Source organism: Drosophila kikkawai, chromosome 3R, assembly GCF_030179895.1.
Source record: "Drosophila kikkawai strain 14028-0561.14 chromosome 3R, DkikHiC1v2, whole genome shotgun sequence".
Lineage (NCBI taxonomy): Eukaryota > Metazoa > Arthropoda > Insecta > Diptera > Drosophilidae > Drosophila > Drosophila kikkawai.
The window spans coordinates 17,218,872-17,233,667 of record NC_091731.1 but is presented as its reverse complement, the minus strand read 5'-3'; the positions used below and the strand labels follow the sequence as shown (position 1 = coordinate 17,233,667).

Genomic DNA, 14,796 nt, shown 5'->3' with positions numbered 1-14,796 from the left:
TTTTTTGCGGCCCAACGAGATATACATTTCCGCTTTCCGTTTGGCATTAGCGTGCGGAAAGGATCTAAGGTGAGTCGGATGCCGCAAAATCGCATCAGACCTTACACCGGTTATATATATGTACGTATACATATTTTATTTACGTTTCGTATTATTAAATTTCACAAAATTGGCCTAAAATCATGAAATTTGCATGCCAATTTCACGCCTTTCTGGGGGTACGTTTTGCGGCTAAAACTGGCGGGGAGGATTAGCCCCTTGGGCATTGGCGGCAAATGAGCGGCTTGTTTATGAGTGGGACGCAGTTAAGCGAGGAGCATCGAATGGCCAAAAGGTGTTGCTCCCTGTGAGTGCGAGTGCGAGTGAGTGTGAATGTGAGTGTGCGTGAGCGTATGTTGTGTCTGCACTCACACACACATACACACTGACAGCGGGAACAGATGGCTTTGGCAACCTGTTGGCTTTTGCGTATAAATTTAACTTGCCTTCGCTTACATACATACCCACGCCCTGTTCTTGTTGCTACCTCGCCGTCCGTTCAGCAATCCTTCCTGCTCGCAGGGCACCAACGGGTCGTATGCGCAATTATTTCCATAATGGCTTCACTTAAATCTTAACCCCAGTAGGCAATGGCAATTTTTGCCCTGGCCAGGACGAGAGTTCGTTTTAAAGTGTGAGCCATAAAATTCCTCTGAATCTTAACCCTTTTGGGGCCAGGCATCTTTTATTTTCTTACTCGATATTTAATATATAAGAAATTAAATTAATATTATTAAATACCCTTATTATATGTTCTCAACGTTGCTATTTAAATTTAATTTCCAGTTTCTAAAATCCCCACTGCTTTGAATTTGTGGAACATTTTCTGAGCTCTACTCGTTGTCATAGACTCGTATCAACGCGAACAACTCGTATTGAACAAACAAACCCGAACTGAAATTCCGACACTCCGACACGGTGGCCCTTTTCAGGCATATACTTTTTGGTTAAATTTAAAGACGATGTCTATGCCCCCGAGACATGCTTATGGATCGACGGTGCGCAAAACTATTGTGGAGCGGGCCAACCGGCCGAATGGCTCAGCCAAGCTGGACTTCACCACAGCCCAAGAGGCGGCCAAGCTTGAGGCAGAAATGCAGGCGATGGCCACTGATGTAAAGGCGCAACTGTTCCAGGAGCGCTCCTCCAGCGGTGGGATGAGTGGCTTCTCCAAGTTGCGCGACCGCGGCGGATTGCGGGGCAAGGACTACTGGAACGCGGCCATCAAGGAGGTGGAGTGGGCTGCCGCCTGTCGCTTCGAACCGCACATTCCGAACATCGACTATTCCCTGGTGCTGCCGCGACGACTGCGGGAGCGGGTGAAGCGTATACAGAAATATGACTACTCCAAGTCAGACGAGGACATATACATTCGGGACGAGATGCAGCTAGAGCGGCCCGAGGACTACATGAGTGCCAGCAGCTCGGAAAAGAGCGAGGAGGAGGAGGAAGCCCCGGTAATAACAATGTGGAGAGCCATGGAATAATGTTTTCTAATCATGGCGTCCAATCCCTTAGCTTCTCGAAATAGGACGGAAGAAGGTGGAGGAGCACTTCAATGAGACCGACCACTCTGACATCGTGCGCATGGAGCATGAGTTTGAGAAGTTCGACCTGAAGCTGGGCGAGCCGGTGGGCCACACCCACCGCACGGTGGACAGCACCAGCTGGTATGCCAAGTTCCTCTGTGCGCCACGAGACAAGCGGGTCAGCTGGCAGTCCCGGGTCGAGCATCCCGGACAGAACTACTCCCTGGTCACGCTGGACGAGCAGGCCGAAAACCTCATGGATGCAGTCAGTACAAGGAATAATCGAATCATATCCTTCTTTTAATACTGTTAATCCCTTTTCATAGTCGGCAGAACGTTTCGTCGAGTGGCTGAACTCATTTGGCACCTTGGAGAGCAATCTTACACCGGATAAGGTCAAGAATCTCTTTTCCATCAAGGGAGATCGCACCCTGCTGGCCTCTGTGAAAACGGATCCCAAGGAGGTCAACGCCATAGCCCAGACTGTTGCGGACAAGTGGAACAAGCCGCATGTGAGTAATCTTGAAATATTATAACTAAATAATAATAATACACAACTCTCTTCATTAAGATGGCCATTGAGCTGAAGTACGAGAAGCATATCAATGACCATGCCAGCCGCGTGAACCAGAAACCCATACTAAGTGCCTTTGGACGCACCGTTCCAGTAAAGGATCGACCCTGGCTAAAGCGATCCAATGACACTGCCATTAAGACTGTCTATCCGGAGGAGCTGCTGACCCGCGAGAAGATCTTCAAGGGCATTACACATCTGCGCAGCACAACGGCCCTCATTGATTTCTATCTGGCTAATCCCTCCCTGGAACGGCCTCAGTATCTGCTGCAGAGCGGTGACTTTGAGGAGTCCAGCACCAGTGAATCCGTGCTTGAAGTGCCACTCTATGAGCTTTTGGGATTGCGCTATTAAATTTCTGTTCCTTGTGGTGTTTAATCTTCAAAATAAAGTGTGTATGTAGCCATCTACAGGACTTTCTTGTTTATTTTTTATGAAAATTCACGAAGCTTGATTGCTGCAACTCCAATCCAGAGATTTTTAATAAAAGGTAAAAGGAAGACTACAACGAATATGATGTATGTATCCTAAGGATGTGCATCTAAAGGAAAATTCAATGTTGATGTCTCGAAATAGCTTTGGCTTCATCTGGGAGAATGATTTTTCCTTTCCCACCTAACTTTTCAACGGGAAATCCTTACAGTCGTATGCAGGTTAAGATATAGTAAGGTAGTAGGCACTTGCAAAAAATACTTTAGTAAACTGACATCTACATATATTAAATGAAAACAAACACAATTGCAGTCATATTATACTGAAAGCTTGAATTTACACAAAATGAACAAACCATCAACAGTAGGAACGAAGAAAGCCTTTACGGCGACAACCAAGGCCAAGAAAAAGCGCAGCACTAAAATTGTTAAAGGTGGCAAGGTTAAAACTAAAAAAAGCAATGCGTCCACTTCCATTTCGAAGGATTCCACAATTCCAGCGGAAACACCGATAGCTACAAGCGATTCCTGGAGCCTTACTCAATCTATTAGACAATTTGTTCGCATTGCAGTGGAGGATTCACTGATGGAAACCAACATCAAAAGGGAGTTAGCCCATAAAGCTTTGGCAAAAGAAAAGATTGGACATAATGAAGAATACGTAAAGCTAAAAGATGTAAACGATATTGTCAATAAGCTCATCTCGCAGCACACCGAGGCTGTAATCGAAAGACACTCAGAGCAGGTCCAGAAGGCAGCTGACAAGGTACTTTCCATTGAGGAGTCTCTAAATAAACTCACAGATCGCATAAAATCAGTGGAGGATTCGGTCACCGAAATGCGTAGAGGATTTTTACCCACCTCTGAGGGTTCTCATTCTCAACGAGTGGGAAGGGTAATTGGTATGACCAAGCCATCTATCAGATTCCAACTTCCCAACAAGGAACTTTCCAAGCAGGACCCTCCCTTCGTTTCAAGCTCAATGCCGCGGCTCGGCGCTGCTTCAAATACCAGAATGCCTTCGGGAAGCCTTCAACAAAAGTTCTTTCCCAGCAAAAGCAGTGACGACTCAGACGACGATTCAATTGATCTCCAATCAAATCCATCCTTCACGCGAGTAAACAATGACAAAAGCCGCTCATATGACGAGATAATCAGAAAATTGAGTCCCAAGACCATAGGAAAACAATCGGATCTGGCAAGCAATTGGAGTCCATCGCAATTAGATGTAAATCCTAGCATGTCCAGTCTCGAGGAGGACTGGCAAAGACGGATGGCCGAACGGCGTCAGATCGATACCAATATGCTCCGATACAAGAAATCTCCATTAACGCTTCAGCTGGATAGCCACAAGAGTTACTTTCCAAATGAAGGGCCAAAAACAGAACCAGGACCTCTGACCCGAGGTCCTCCTTTACGTCCTGTCCATCCAAGACTCAGCAGACCAGGAATACCTAATAGCACTGATGAAGCACAATCGGATTGGTTATTTGAACAGTAGTTCCATGATTTCTAAGTGTCTCAGCGCTTAGTGGCGTTTTTGTCCTCTTTTTGAGTTTAAAATATTTGGTCCTCAAATATGTATATGAAATGCTAAATAAATAAGTCGGTAGACAGCAAATCTTCAATGTATCGTTCTCAAAGGGTCACTTTGAAAGGGTCACCTCCATGATAAGAAGCTCCAAGAGATCTCCAAGATCTCTTTGTAATAAAAACCAACTTTATTTGTTTAAAACAATATAGTCTGCGACTTACAAGGTCAGCGTGGTCTGAATCCAAGGCAGATAGGTACCCACATTCACATAGACCCCGGGAACTCCCGCCTGGGCACAGCCAATGCCCCAGGCCACCAGACCCACCACGTACCATACCCCATTGCTGGTGCAGACCAGCGGGGAGCCACCGTCTCCCGTGCAGGCATCCTTGCCAGCCTCACCGCCCGCGCATATAAAGCTGGTGGGGCTGAGGACGAAGGAGGCGCCCAGGCGCGTGGCCTGCAGGGCGGCCTGGCAATTGGCGTTGGGAATCAGCGGAACGTCAACCTGGCGCATAATGGCCTGGTAGGCGCCAGTGGGTCCAAAGTCGTTCTTGCCCCAGCCGGCCACCCAGCAGCGCTGACCCACGAAACTAGTTGTTGGCAGGCAGACGGTGCCCACCGTGGACTTGCTGGTAAGTGAGACAGGTGTGGACAGCTTCAGAATGGCCACGTCGTTCTGTAGGTTGTTGGGATTGAACGAGGGATTCACGTACACATTCGATACGTACACATCCTGGGCGGGAATCGGCTCATTGGTGCTACTGGCATCCCATTCCCCCACACGAACCTTAAAGGAAGTGAGACTGACTCCAAGTGGGTTGGAAACAAGGCAATGGCTAAAATTTCAAGAACACTCACGCCAGGTTGTACACCTTGTGGGCGGCGGTCAGGACGTGCTGGGCGGTGATCAGAGCTCCTCCGCCCAGATAGACATCCGCCGTGGTGAGAAGCGCCGCCTGCCAAGGATAGGCTCCGAAGCTGGCCTGTCCTGCTCCAGCAGAGGCTGAGCCTGGTGGCGGCGGGAATCTGCGGCCGCACTGATAGCTTCCCGCCTGGCAGCAGGCCACGAGGCCGTAGCTGCAGGTCAATGGGGCTGTAGTGCTTGGAAGTGAGGGCTGCAAGGGTTCCAAGGATATCATAAAGTGCATCCTTAAAGTTAAAAATCTTTAGAGTCTGCTTACATACGCTCCCGTATTGACGATCCTAATGTCGATTTGACCACTTCCATCGCTGGGAACTGTAGGTATGGGATTGGCACAGGATCCAGGAGGGACACACTGACAGTAACTGGATGTGCCCGGGTTAACAATAGAAGGCACCGGGGGCCACGTTCCCGGTGGCACTTGGGGCGGTACCAAGGTGCCCACGATCAGCTGCCTGGTGAGTACTGAAACCAGGAAACTGTATTCTAACATATCAAGTCAAGTGGAGCCACTTACTCGTGTGGTTCGCGGTGCTGCCCACGTCGCTGGGCACCTGCGGCACCTGCTGTCCTGTCTGACCGGCATCCGACTGGACAGGACCAAAGCTCCAGGTTTGAGCACCGATGCAGAGGCACTGCAGCAGCACTGGCAGCCACCACATCCAACCGAACCGATAGTGAGTCATGGCCAGCGAGAACTAAATCGAGGCGGCGTTGCTCCGGTGGGCTATATAGCGGAGGCCTGTCCATAATTCCCCAACAAATAAATTGCCTGACGAATGGCCTCCTCAGCTCAGGGATTTTCCCCGCTGCATGGAGCAGCAAAAAAGGCAATCATAAAAAGTGAATTAGTGGGAACATGCACGGAAATTCCAACGAGGTTGGGTTACCCTTCTCAAAATAGTCATGACTATTTGAAAAAAAAATTCGGAAATCGTTAAAAAGATGGTTTAAATCTGTGATATCACGAATTATAAAATACTTCCGTTTCAGAAAACTAAACTTCTTTACATTTTTGTACAACTTTTAGATAACGATGTCAACATTCTGTTTTAAAAATCTAACCAATTACAAAATGTTTATTACATTATTATTCACATCTCTATTTTATTATAGTAAATCTTGTAATAATGTTAATATAATAATATATTTGCTATATTATTGTAATACAAATTATAGACAACGATAAAACCCAAGTACCCATCTTCAGAAACTCAGACTGTAAAGTGTATTTGTGTGAAGCATTAAATAAATTTTAGTTTCGGATGCGTTGTGTTGACAACTTTGTGGTTCGATAATTCCATTTTACTGAATGTTCCCATTGTTAACAAACAATTTTCACTGCTGCTCCACATTTTTAAACCCATTAAAGTTGATTCTAATAACTTAATGGTTTAATTGCAAACAATTTGGAGTCGATTCAAGTTTGACACTTTCCGCATGAGAACATATTGCCTATTATTCAGAACACCCTCTCCCTAATGAAAATGGCTAGGTATTTGCCACTAAAGTTTGCCCAATGACTCACGCGCCCCGCAACATTCCGTTCGATCTAAAATACTAAACCCCCGACTAGAGCTGTTAATGTTGGCAGACCGAATGTTAAGTCCCTCCCAGATAGCAGGAGCTTTCGAGCTTTCGATATCAGGTGTTGGGTTTACTTTTCCGTCGCCTAATCAGTCCGCGCCTCGAAGTAGAACGAAATGGGTCATCTGGAGTTGGATTTTAGGGCTATTCCCAGGCTGCATGGCAGTCAAAATTACTGGCAGTGGCGCATCCTTCTGAAGGCTTACCTAGAGGCCAACGACCTGTGGAAGCACAATGAGCCCAAGGAGGTAACACTACAAGATTTGATTTAAGATATATATAAGTTTCTTAACTACCAAAACAAGTTTTTAAGATCTCTTTTAATAAAATTTAACTTACATAAATTTAAATAGCAAGTGTCGTACACTGTTATGTATTTTTTTTTTTTTTTTTTGTTTCACTTATCATTCTACTCTTGTATTTGTATTGTATTTGCAGAGCCCCCAAACAAAATTCCTGATTTTGGCCAGTATCGAGGGCGATAAGATTGAGCCGGCATACGATGACCAAACTTGTTCGTACATATTCCAAAATTTAGAGAGCCGCTTCGGACCTTATCCAGGTTAAAAAATACGTTGTAAATAGGCCGAAAAATATATTCCACTTTTAAGCATTGATCAGGGCTCTTTGTTTATTTTCACATGTAAATTTTCATAATCGTCTTTTTTTCTAATAAATAATTTGGGTAGAATTTGGGTAAAGCCTCCGTAATCTGAGTTTATGCAAAAGTACATATTAATCGCCCTTCCATAGCAGGTAAAATTGTTAATATATACTCATAATTAACTCATCCTTCAACCATTTCTCTATGTAAACAGTCGAATTGATCAGTTCGAGCTATGTAGAATACATTAGTAAGAGATTTCCTTCGACATTAGCAGCTGTTCGGCAAAAGAAAAGGAAAATTGCTCTTACTGCGTATGGTAGTTACTTACGGATATACTTGGTGCTTCCTGAGGGAAGTATTCATTGATGTTAAGCCTTGTTATTATAAATAGTTTTAGTTTCTGTAAGGGAAAGACCTCCAAGGCTAAAAGCTCTATCAGAAGCCTAAGCCTTGGGTAGATATATATATCAGATCCTTCATAACCACCACGAAATAATAAATACACTGCGTCAATTTGTGATATCTCCAACAATGAGATTAATATTTTATTCAAAGTGATTTTGGTTTTGTTGTCAACTAACACGTGCGGGTCCATCTGAATGGGTTAATCTGCCATCAATTCCTTTGCAATGCATTGATCTCTGCTTACGAACTAGACTAAAATTTAAGGCACTATTTAAAGCACTACATACAGGTAATTTCGTCCTTTGGCTGGGATGCAGTGCATCCCAGACAACACAAATCTTAAAACACACTATATATACATAGCTAAAAGGGAGGCTTGCTCCTTTGTTCCGATAAGTGTGGTATCTCCGATACTGGCGATACTCCATATTCGACATGATAATGATTTTTGACTAGCACTTTATCTCTCCCTCCGGCGCATTCGGATCGTAGAAAAAGAAACTGGGCGACCACGGCCTCTCAGCCCCGGCCGCCATCTCTGGATGGGCGGGTGTTACTTCCCGGCATTCGCAGCCGTCGTTAGGTTTCCCGGAACCCTGCCCGGGAAACTCTTGGCCCACTGCCTGGGCACGCAGCACAATCTGGTGGGGATTGGTAACGTCCACGTTGGTCACCACGCCGGCCTGGTGCCGGAAACTATAGAATCTGTTGGTCAAATGGCCATCCACGTAAATCTGTATAATAAGAGGATACTTAGAAGAATATTCTACTCGTGGGACTCCATAAAACGAACCTCGTAACCCGCTATAGCACGGCAGTCTGCCACTTCCCACTGGACGAATAGAGACGTACATCCCAGGCTGGTAACATTGGAAATCCTCACTGGGAAGCTCTGGCACGGGTTCCTGCTGGCATCATTGGCCCTTATATCCTGGAGAAGAGAAAAGATAATTTAGGAGAACATAGGGATGTTTTCAGTGGATCGCCTACCTTGGGCTTGGCTTGTTTGGTGCCCAGCACACAGTCCATGGCATGCAGATCGATGATCATCGAGTCTATGAAGTATTTCTGGGAGACAACAGAAAAAAGAAGCCATTAGGCGATTGGCAGCCAGATCCTCCAGGCCTGTGTTACTTACCATTTCGCATAGTGGATCGCACATGGCCGAGCGCAGGGTGTTGGACACCGTCTTGCACTCCTCGTCGCAGATGAGGGCGCGACAGTGGCAGCAGAGACATCCCTGCTGGCACTTCTCTGGGCACTTCTCTGGGCACTTCTCCGGGCACTTCTCCGGGCACTCCTCCTCGGGAATCTCTTCTTCGGGGCACTCTATGCACTCTTCGCAATCCTGACAGACTGTGTCTATCAGACTGTCCATCGGACACAAGCCGCAGTCCTTGAGCGCCTTACGAATGAGCTTCTCGCAGAGTGTTCTCACGTCGGGCGGCAGGGGTCCTGGGGGCAGGAGTCCCCTGGGCTCACCAGCGCTAGATTCCTCAGTGGGTTCCTTCTCCACGCACGGATCAATTGGAAGATTATACGGATAGGGTGGCTTATCCTGGTTTGGATCAGTCCAAGGAGAAACGTCCTCCATGCCCACAAAGGGGGACACGGACGGCTCTTTGCACTCTTCCTCTATCTCGCAAGGCACCGCTTTAACGGAGGGCACCGTGATCGTGGAACCTTCGCACAGCTCCTTGAGAATATCCTCGGGACTCTTGCAATCCAGCACACTGCCCTTCGCCGAGGCCTCAATATCCTGCAGCTCCTTCTCGACGAAGGACTTTAGCTCATCGCACAGTTGGTCCGACTCACAGTCGCAGCTCTCCCCTTCTCCTTCTTTGGCATCAGGATTCTCTTCATCATCGTTCCCGCAGTCTTGAAAGACTTCCTGGTCCTTGCAGCAGGTGCAGGACGGCTGGTTAATGTCTATGTCATCTCCCGAACAGCCGTCTCCAATGTCGTAAAACTGGACTGAGGAGCGATTCTTCATGGCGGACGAACACTCCCGAACAGTATCAGGCGAGAAATCAGGATTCAGCTCGAAGCCGTATATATCGGTCTCTGGCACCGTCGGCTCGGCGGGTGGCATGAAGGTCTTGCGCAGGTACTCCTCTAGCTGGTGGAAGCACTCAACGCGCTGCAGTTCCTTCTTGGACGGGGGATGCTTACATTCCTCCGTTCCACCGCGCCCATGCTGAGCGGTGCAGCACTCTTCGAATGGCAGAGGCTCCGAACATGGATCCTCGTCCGTGGGAGCTACTGCCGACTCGCTTTCGGAGCGCAGGAGGAGCGTTAATTCCCGGAATAGCTGTTTGATCTTACAAGGCCGATCTTGGCCGCAATCGCAGCCACTCGGTACGCTCAGCTCCTCCACCAATCGTAGTACACGCTGCTTGCGCGTGGCACAGGCATTGCAGGTAGATCCGCAGGAATCCTGGGGCGTTTTCATGCCACTCATTTGCGTTTGACAGCTGAAAATATTAGTGTTCTCGGTTAAAGCTTTCTGGGCCTGGGTGTCTGCGGGAGCATAGGGCGACTGGTCGTCTGAATCGCTGGGCTTGCACATGCAACTACCGCCGGAGAGGCTTCGGTGCGAGTGGATGCTGGTCAGGATGTGATCAGATCTCTGCGGCAGGCAAGTGCAACTCTGTGTGGACGGCGAATAACAGTCGCAGAATTCTTCCTCGTTCTGGGTCATGCTAACCCTCCTCTTTGGTATCCGCGAGGCGTGGCTGGGTTCGTTCTGCAACCTGGTGTCACACTCCGAGAGGTCGGCTTCAATATACTGCGAGAAGCTGGAAGGGTGCTGAATCCTGGCCGAAGTACCAGGCTCAAAGGTGCCATGCGACGCGCACTTGGGTTCGTGGATATCTGTCGCACAAGTACACTTCGAGGTTGCATCCTTATCACTGGCCTCACAGACGCCCTGCGACGTGCTCTCCGCATCCTGGAAATCTGTCGCGCAAGTACACTTAAAGGTTGCTTCGTTATCACCCTGACCGGGCTCCAAGGTGCCCTTCGGATCCTGCAAATTTGTCGCACAAGTACATTTAGAGGTTGTGGGTCTATTACTCTGGTTGGACACAGAACAAGGTTTAGTTCCAGGCGACTTTGTCGGTAGTTCTTCGCTTGAAGGACAAAGGCAGGTGATCTTGCCCACAATCGACCGGGATCGAGTGGTGGCAGACGTTTCGTAGTCGACTCCAAAGGAGGGCTGATTGTACGGATGTCGCGATGTGATGGGACGACACGACGGGACTGAGATTTTCGAGGATTCCGTTTGCTTTTCGTTGCACACCGGGCAATCATTTATGGGCCTGGACGAGCAGTGAGGGCAACCCACGCTTTCAGGTTCAGATTTCAGTTTGGACATCCATGTCATGACGCTCGGGCAACCGTCCTTCCCCGTATTGGCTTCTTGAATATTGGTCAAGCTCTTTGAACGACAAGGGCATACGCCACCTTGGGATAGATGGGACCGGGTTGTCTTATATGAAACATCCTTCGATGTGCCGCTTTTCTTCGAAATGCTTTTGGACGGACCGGAGACCAGGTTGCTCTGCCCAGCCCAGTATGGGGGTTTTCTGCCACAGGTGCAGGGACCGAGTAGCTCCTTGGTGCAGGTGGTCAGCGAACTCTTGAAGGTCTTTGTCGTAGAGGCCTCCGGATATGTGATGGATGTCTGCGTATACATGTTTTCCTGCTTTTCGGCCTGTTGGGGATGTACCCCGCACGGGCACGACGGGGGTTTCCTGACTGGCGGCGGATCCGCGGACTTGGATCGTTTGAAAGGACATGAGCAGGTTGGTAGTTCCTTGCGTTTTTTATGTTCTTGCAACCAGGAGCTCTCTGTCTGCGAGGGCTTGGCATACGGATTATCGGAATCAGTGGACTGGCTCTTGGGCTTATTTAATGGCTTCCGGTGAGTTTGCAGGTAGGATGGCTCGGTGGTCTGCTGGTGGCGGGAAGTGGGGTCGCTGCTGGAATGTCGCTCGTCCTGCATGTACATTAGAGCTGGGAATTCTGGAGATGAGAAAAAATAGAAAAAAGAATGGTTGAAACAAGGTCTTATAAAAGAAACCCCAAAGTTAGAAGGGAAATACTATCAGTCGGAAATTACAAATTAATCAATTCCTTCGGTATAGAGAATCCGTAAGAGACAACTATTAACTGCTCACATAACGTAAGAAATGTATAACAGAACAACTTAAATCAGAAAACATATCGAAACCATAAATATCACACAACAGCAAAATGTTGGAACTTCATAAAACCATCAAGGATTAACAGTAGCTAGTAATTAAAACTTTACATCGCTTACGTTATTGTGGCATTTAGGACTCGACATCCGGCCAAAAACCGACCGAAAAGGTATAACACACAGGCGATTCGAATTTTGAATGGGGAAACACATTTTATTCGGTGGGGTGTGCCGTTGGTGCGATCAATTCCTTAATCTCCGACAGCTGGATCTCCCGGCCACGGATGGCATCCGGCCGGCTCCACATCTCGCGATGATAGAGTTCCAGGTATTTGGCTTCTGCCTTTTCCCGGCACGGACAGAAGTCAAAGTAGGACGTCTGACTGCAGACCTCGCGGTCCTCGAACTTGGTGAAGATCGTGCCGCGCTGGACACATCGGCACACCTTTACATTAATGTGCTCCCAGTTGGTGGCAAGGGAGCGCTTCATCCACGGACACAGACAGCAGCCGCAGTTGCCGGGACAGAAGACGTTGCCCTCCTCGTCCATGATCGGACTCGGATCGTAGCGGCAAGGCGAACAGTTGGAGAATTCCTTATTCTGGGGCAGAACCATATAGTATCGTTTGCTCGTCGTCGGAGCCTGCGGTGTCGGCTCCGGCGTTAAAAGTCGTTCCCTTTCCGTTTCGTAGCCATCACTGGACTCGGGTTCCGATTCCTCAGATTCGGTATCCGGCCCGAGTCTGCCCAACTGCGGCTCATCCTCCTCATCCTCCTCCTCCTCTTCCTCCTCCTGTACAAGCTCCTCCACCTTTTCGTGCAACGACACTTCCTCCTCAGACTCACATTGCAGCTCGGGCACCGTAAGTAAGGATATAGATATCACCTCGCGCGCCTCCGGATCGTAGGTCTGGCGAAATGTTCCTTGCGGACAGTAACAGGAGCGAGAGGAAGAGTCACCGCAGCTGCCGACGAAGGCGTCGGATCGCGAGCGCTCAGACAGCACCGAGTCGCAAGGGTGGAACTGTTCGCTAACGGATTTACCTGAGTTGGGCGCCTGCGACATCGGGTCGGGATCCATCGGACCCTGGGAGCGGCACTGGCAGACTGGCTTCTTGCGAGTCTTGCATGGCATCTTCCTTTTCTGACAGGTTGTTATCTTGGTGCCCTGCGGATTGAACTCTAGCGGCATCTGGACGGTGACAGGCTTGCCGTGCAGCGGACAGCCGGCGCGGGATTTCTTTGGGTCCACCAGGCGGGCGGTCAATTCCAGGGTAACGGCGCAGGGTTGGTTCCAGCCGCCTGACTTGTCGAAATTTTTCAGCAGCATCTGGGTGGCATTGGCCGCCCGTTCCAGGGCCTCTCGTATTGCACCGGGATCGTCGAGTTGGCACCGACTGGGCCCGGCACCTCGGCTCTCCTGGGTCTCCTCGCAATCGTAGAAGACTTCCTTGTCATCCCTGCTGTTGCGTCTTTGTTGACCGTTGTTGGCCACAAAGAGAAGTCGCGTGGACTCGAGGCCCATGCTCCGGGGAACATTCATGCTGCTTGGGTGCGAAAAGTCCATCGAGTCTGCGACTAAGGTTCCGGCACTAGCGACAGTGTTAGGGGCGCTAAGAGCCACACATGCACTACTGTCCGAGTCTTCATCCATGACACTAGAACGGCTCGAACTGTTTCCCCGAATCAAGTTCCAAAGTCACATTAAATTTTTAAGTGTGTGCTGCTGGCTCGATTGTTCCTAAAATACTGGTCTTTGGGCAAGGAACACCTTGACAGGTGAGGGCATTGGATGATCGGCCTACTGCTGCTTTGATATAATGGGAACCTTTTGAAGGGTATCTTTCACAAAAATAATTCGAAGCCGTTTTCTCAGAAAACTTTTCTGTAATATTCATTTTAAAGTTGTGAAATCTTTAAGAAAATATTTTCTGATACAAAAAACACAAGCTTATTTCGAAAATAATCCTTTATGTAATTTTAATTTCCCTGAGAGGTTCTGGATGCGAGATTTTTTCTCCATATCTGAACTTCTATAACCACCGATTAAAATATAAATATCCAGATATTAGCTTAATAAAACAAAAAGAATTGCTTTACATTGATAATTTTGATTACAAATAATTTAAGGAATGTGCTCACAGGCACAGGAACGTTCCTGACATCCGGGACAGAGCCCTTCCCTGCTGCACCATCGCACACTTCGGTTAGATGTCCGATGCTTGGTATTGGTCCTTTCGGGCACATCGCAGCCGCAGATGGTCGCCATCGACTTTGGCTGGAATATGTTCACTTTGACCTGACCGGTTTCCGGATTCAGCTCGATGGGCAAATTAAGAGTCACCGGATCACCGCGCAGCTTGCACTGCCTATCCTTGGGACAGGGACACTTATCGTCCGTATGCAGTCGGGCGCTCACCTCCAGAGTTGCTGGATAAAAGCGCGTCTTGGTCGGACGGGAGGGTCCGCATTCGGTGCCACCATAGCACCGCAACATCCGCTGGGTGGCTATGGCAGCCCGTTCTAGAACGGCGCGAATCTCCATCGGATCGTCATACCGCGGAGCCTGTTTGCAGACCACCTCGTCGCCATGACCCATTGCTAACTCGGGTGGCACCACCTCCGCCTCCTCTACCTCGTCGTCGGTCAGGCAGTCGAGGAAGATGTCCACGTCTGCAGTCTCGCTAGTCATGATTTGCTCAAGGAATTACGAATTTAGAAAATCTGAGTAAGAACTGGTTTTACATACCAATGGGCATAGTAGAATTATAATTCTACTATGCCAATGGGCTACGGAAAGCTCTAGGCAAACTATGTATGTCTTAGGTAACTTGACCCAGACAGAAGCGAGAAAACACAACGAGCAAGATCAGTGAGTAAAAACAACGAGTAGGACCTATAAGTAAAGACAGCGAGTGAAGGCAGCGAATAAGGACATCAAGGTTGATAGCGGACAGCGCG

The 14,796-nt window shown here is 48.4% G+C and overlaps 5 protein-coding genes across 6 annotated transcripts; 2 read left to right on the top strand and 3 right to left on the bottom strand.

Moving 5' to 3' along the window:
- The first annotated feature begins 863 nt into the window (after positions 1-863).
- Positions 864-2,552, top strand: LOC108085395 (uncharacterized). Its single transcript, XM_017181963.2, has 4 exons — positions 864-1,496; positions 1,558-1,833; positions 1,895-2,080; positions 2,140-2,552. The coding sequence occupies exons 1-4, from the start codon at positions 1,002-1,004 to the stop codon at positions 2,494-2,496; spliced, it is 1,314 nt and encodes a 437-aa protein (XP_017037452.1). The 5' UTR covers positions 864-1,001; the 3' UTR covers positions 2,497-2,552.
- A 1,743-nt stretch (positions 2,553-4,295) lies between these two features.
- LOC108085394 (phenoloxidase-activating factor 2) lies at positions 4,296-5,795 on the bottom strand. 2 transcript variants are annotated; one of them, XM_070287059.1, is made up of 5 exons: positions 5,550-5,793; positions 5,292-5,497; positions 4,969-5,225; positions 4,839-4,913; positions 4,633-4,786 (listed from the first exon to the last, which is right to left on the bottom strand). In XM_070287059.1, exons 1-5 carry the CDS (start codon positions 5,716-5,718, stop codon positions 4,768-4,770), a joined length of 726 nt encoding a protein of 241 aa, XP_070143160.1. In that variant the 5' UTR covers positions 5,719-5,793; the 3' UTR covers positions 4,633-4,767. The 2 variants fall into 2 exon arrangements, with proteins under 2 accessions (XP_017037451.1, XP_070143160.1); XM_017181962.3 differs by having other exon boundaries at positions 4,296-4,913; positions 5,550-5,795.
- Positions 5,796-6,696: 901 nt separating this feature from the next.
- LOC108085413 (uncharacterized) lies at positions 6,697-7,236 on the top strand. Its single transcript, XM_017181981.3, has 2 exons — positions 6,697-6,867; positions 7,058-7,236. Exons 1-2 carry the CDS (start codon positions 6,736-6,738, stop codon positions 7,184-7,186), a joined length of 261 nt encoding a protein of 86 aa, XP_017037470.1. The 5' UTR covers positions 6,697-6,735; the 3' UTR covers positions 7,187-7,236.
- Positions 7,237-7,735: 499 nt separating this feature from the next.
- Positions 7,736-13,597, bottom strand: LOC138927843 (uncharacterized). Its single transcript, XM_017182004.3, has 5 exons — positions 12,880-13,597; positions 8,770-11,657; positions 8,622-8,699; positions 8,425-8,562; positions 7,736-8,365 (listed from the first exon to the last, which is right to left on the bottom strand). Exons 1-5 carry the CDS (start codon positions 13,487-13,489, stop codon positions 8,084-8,086), a joined length of 3,996 nt encoding a protein of 1,331 aa, XP_017037493.1. The 5' UTR covers positions 13,490-13,597; the 3' UTR covers positions 7,736-8,083.
- Positions 13,598-13,903: 306 nt separating this feature from the next.
- Positions 13,904-14,642, bottom strand: LOC108085423 (uncharacterized). Its single transcript, XM_017182006.3, has one exon. It carries the CDS (start codon positions 14,525-14,527, stop codon positions 13,961-13,963), a length of 567 nt encoding a protein of 188 aa, XP_017037495.1. The 5' UTR covers positions 14,528-14,642; the 3' UTR covers positions 13,904-13,960.
- Positions 14,643-14,796: the final 154 nt, after the last annotated feature.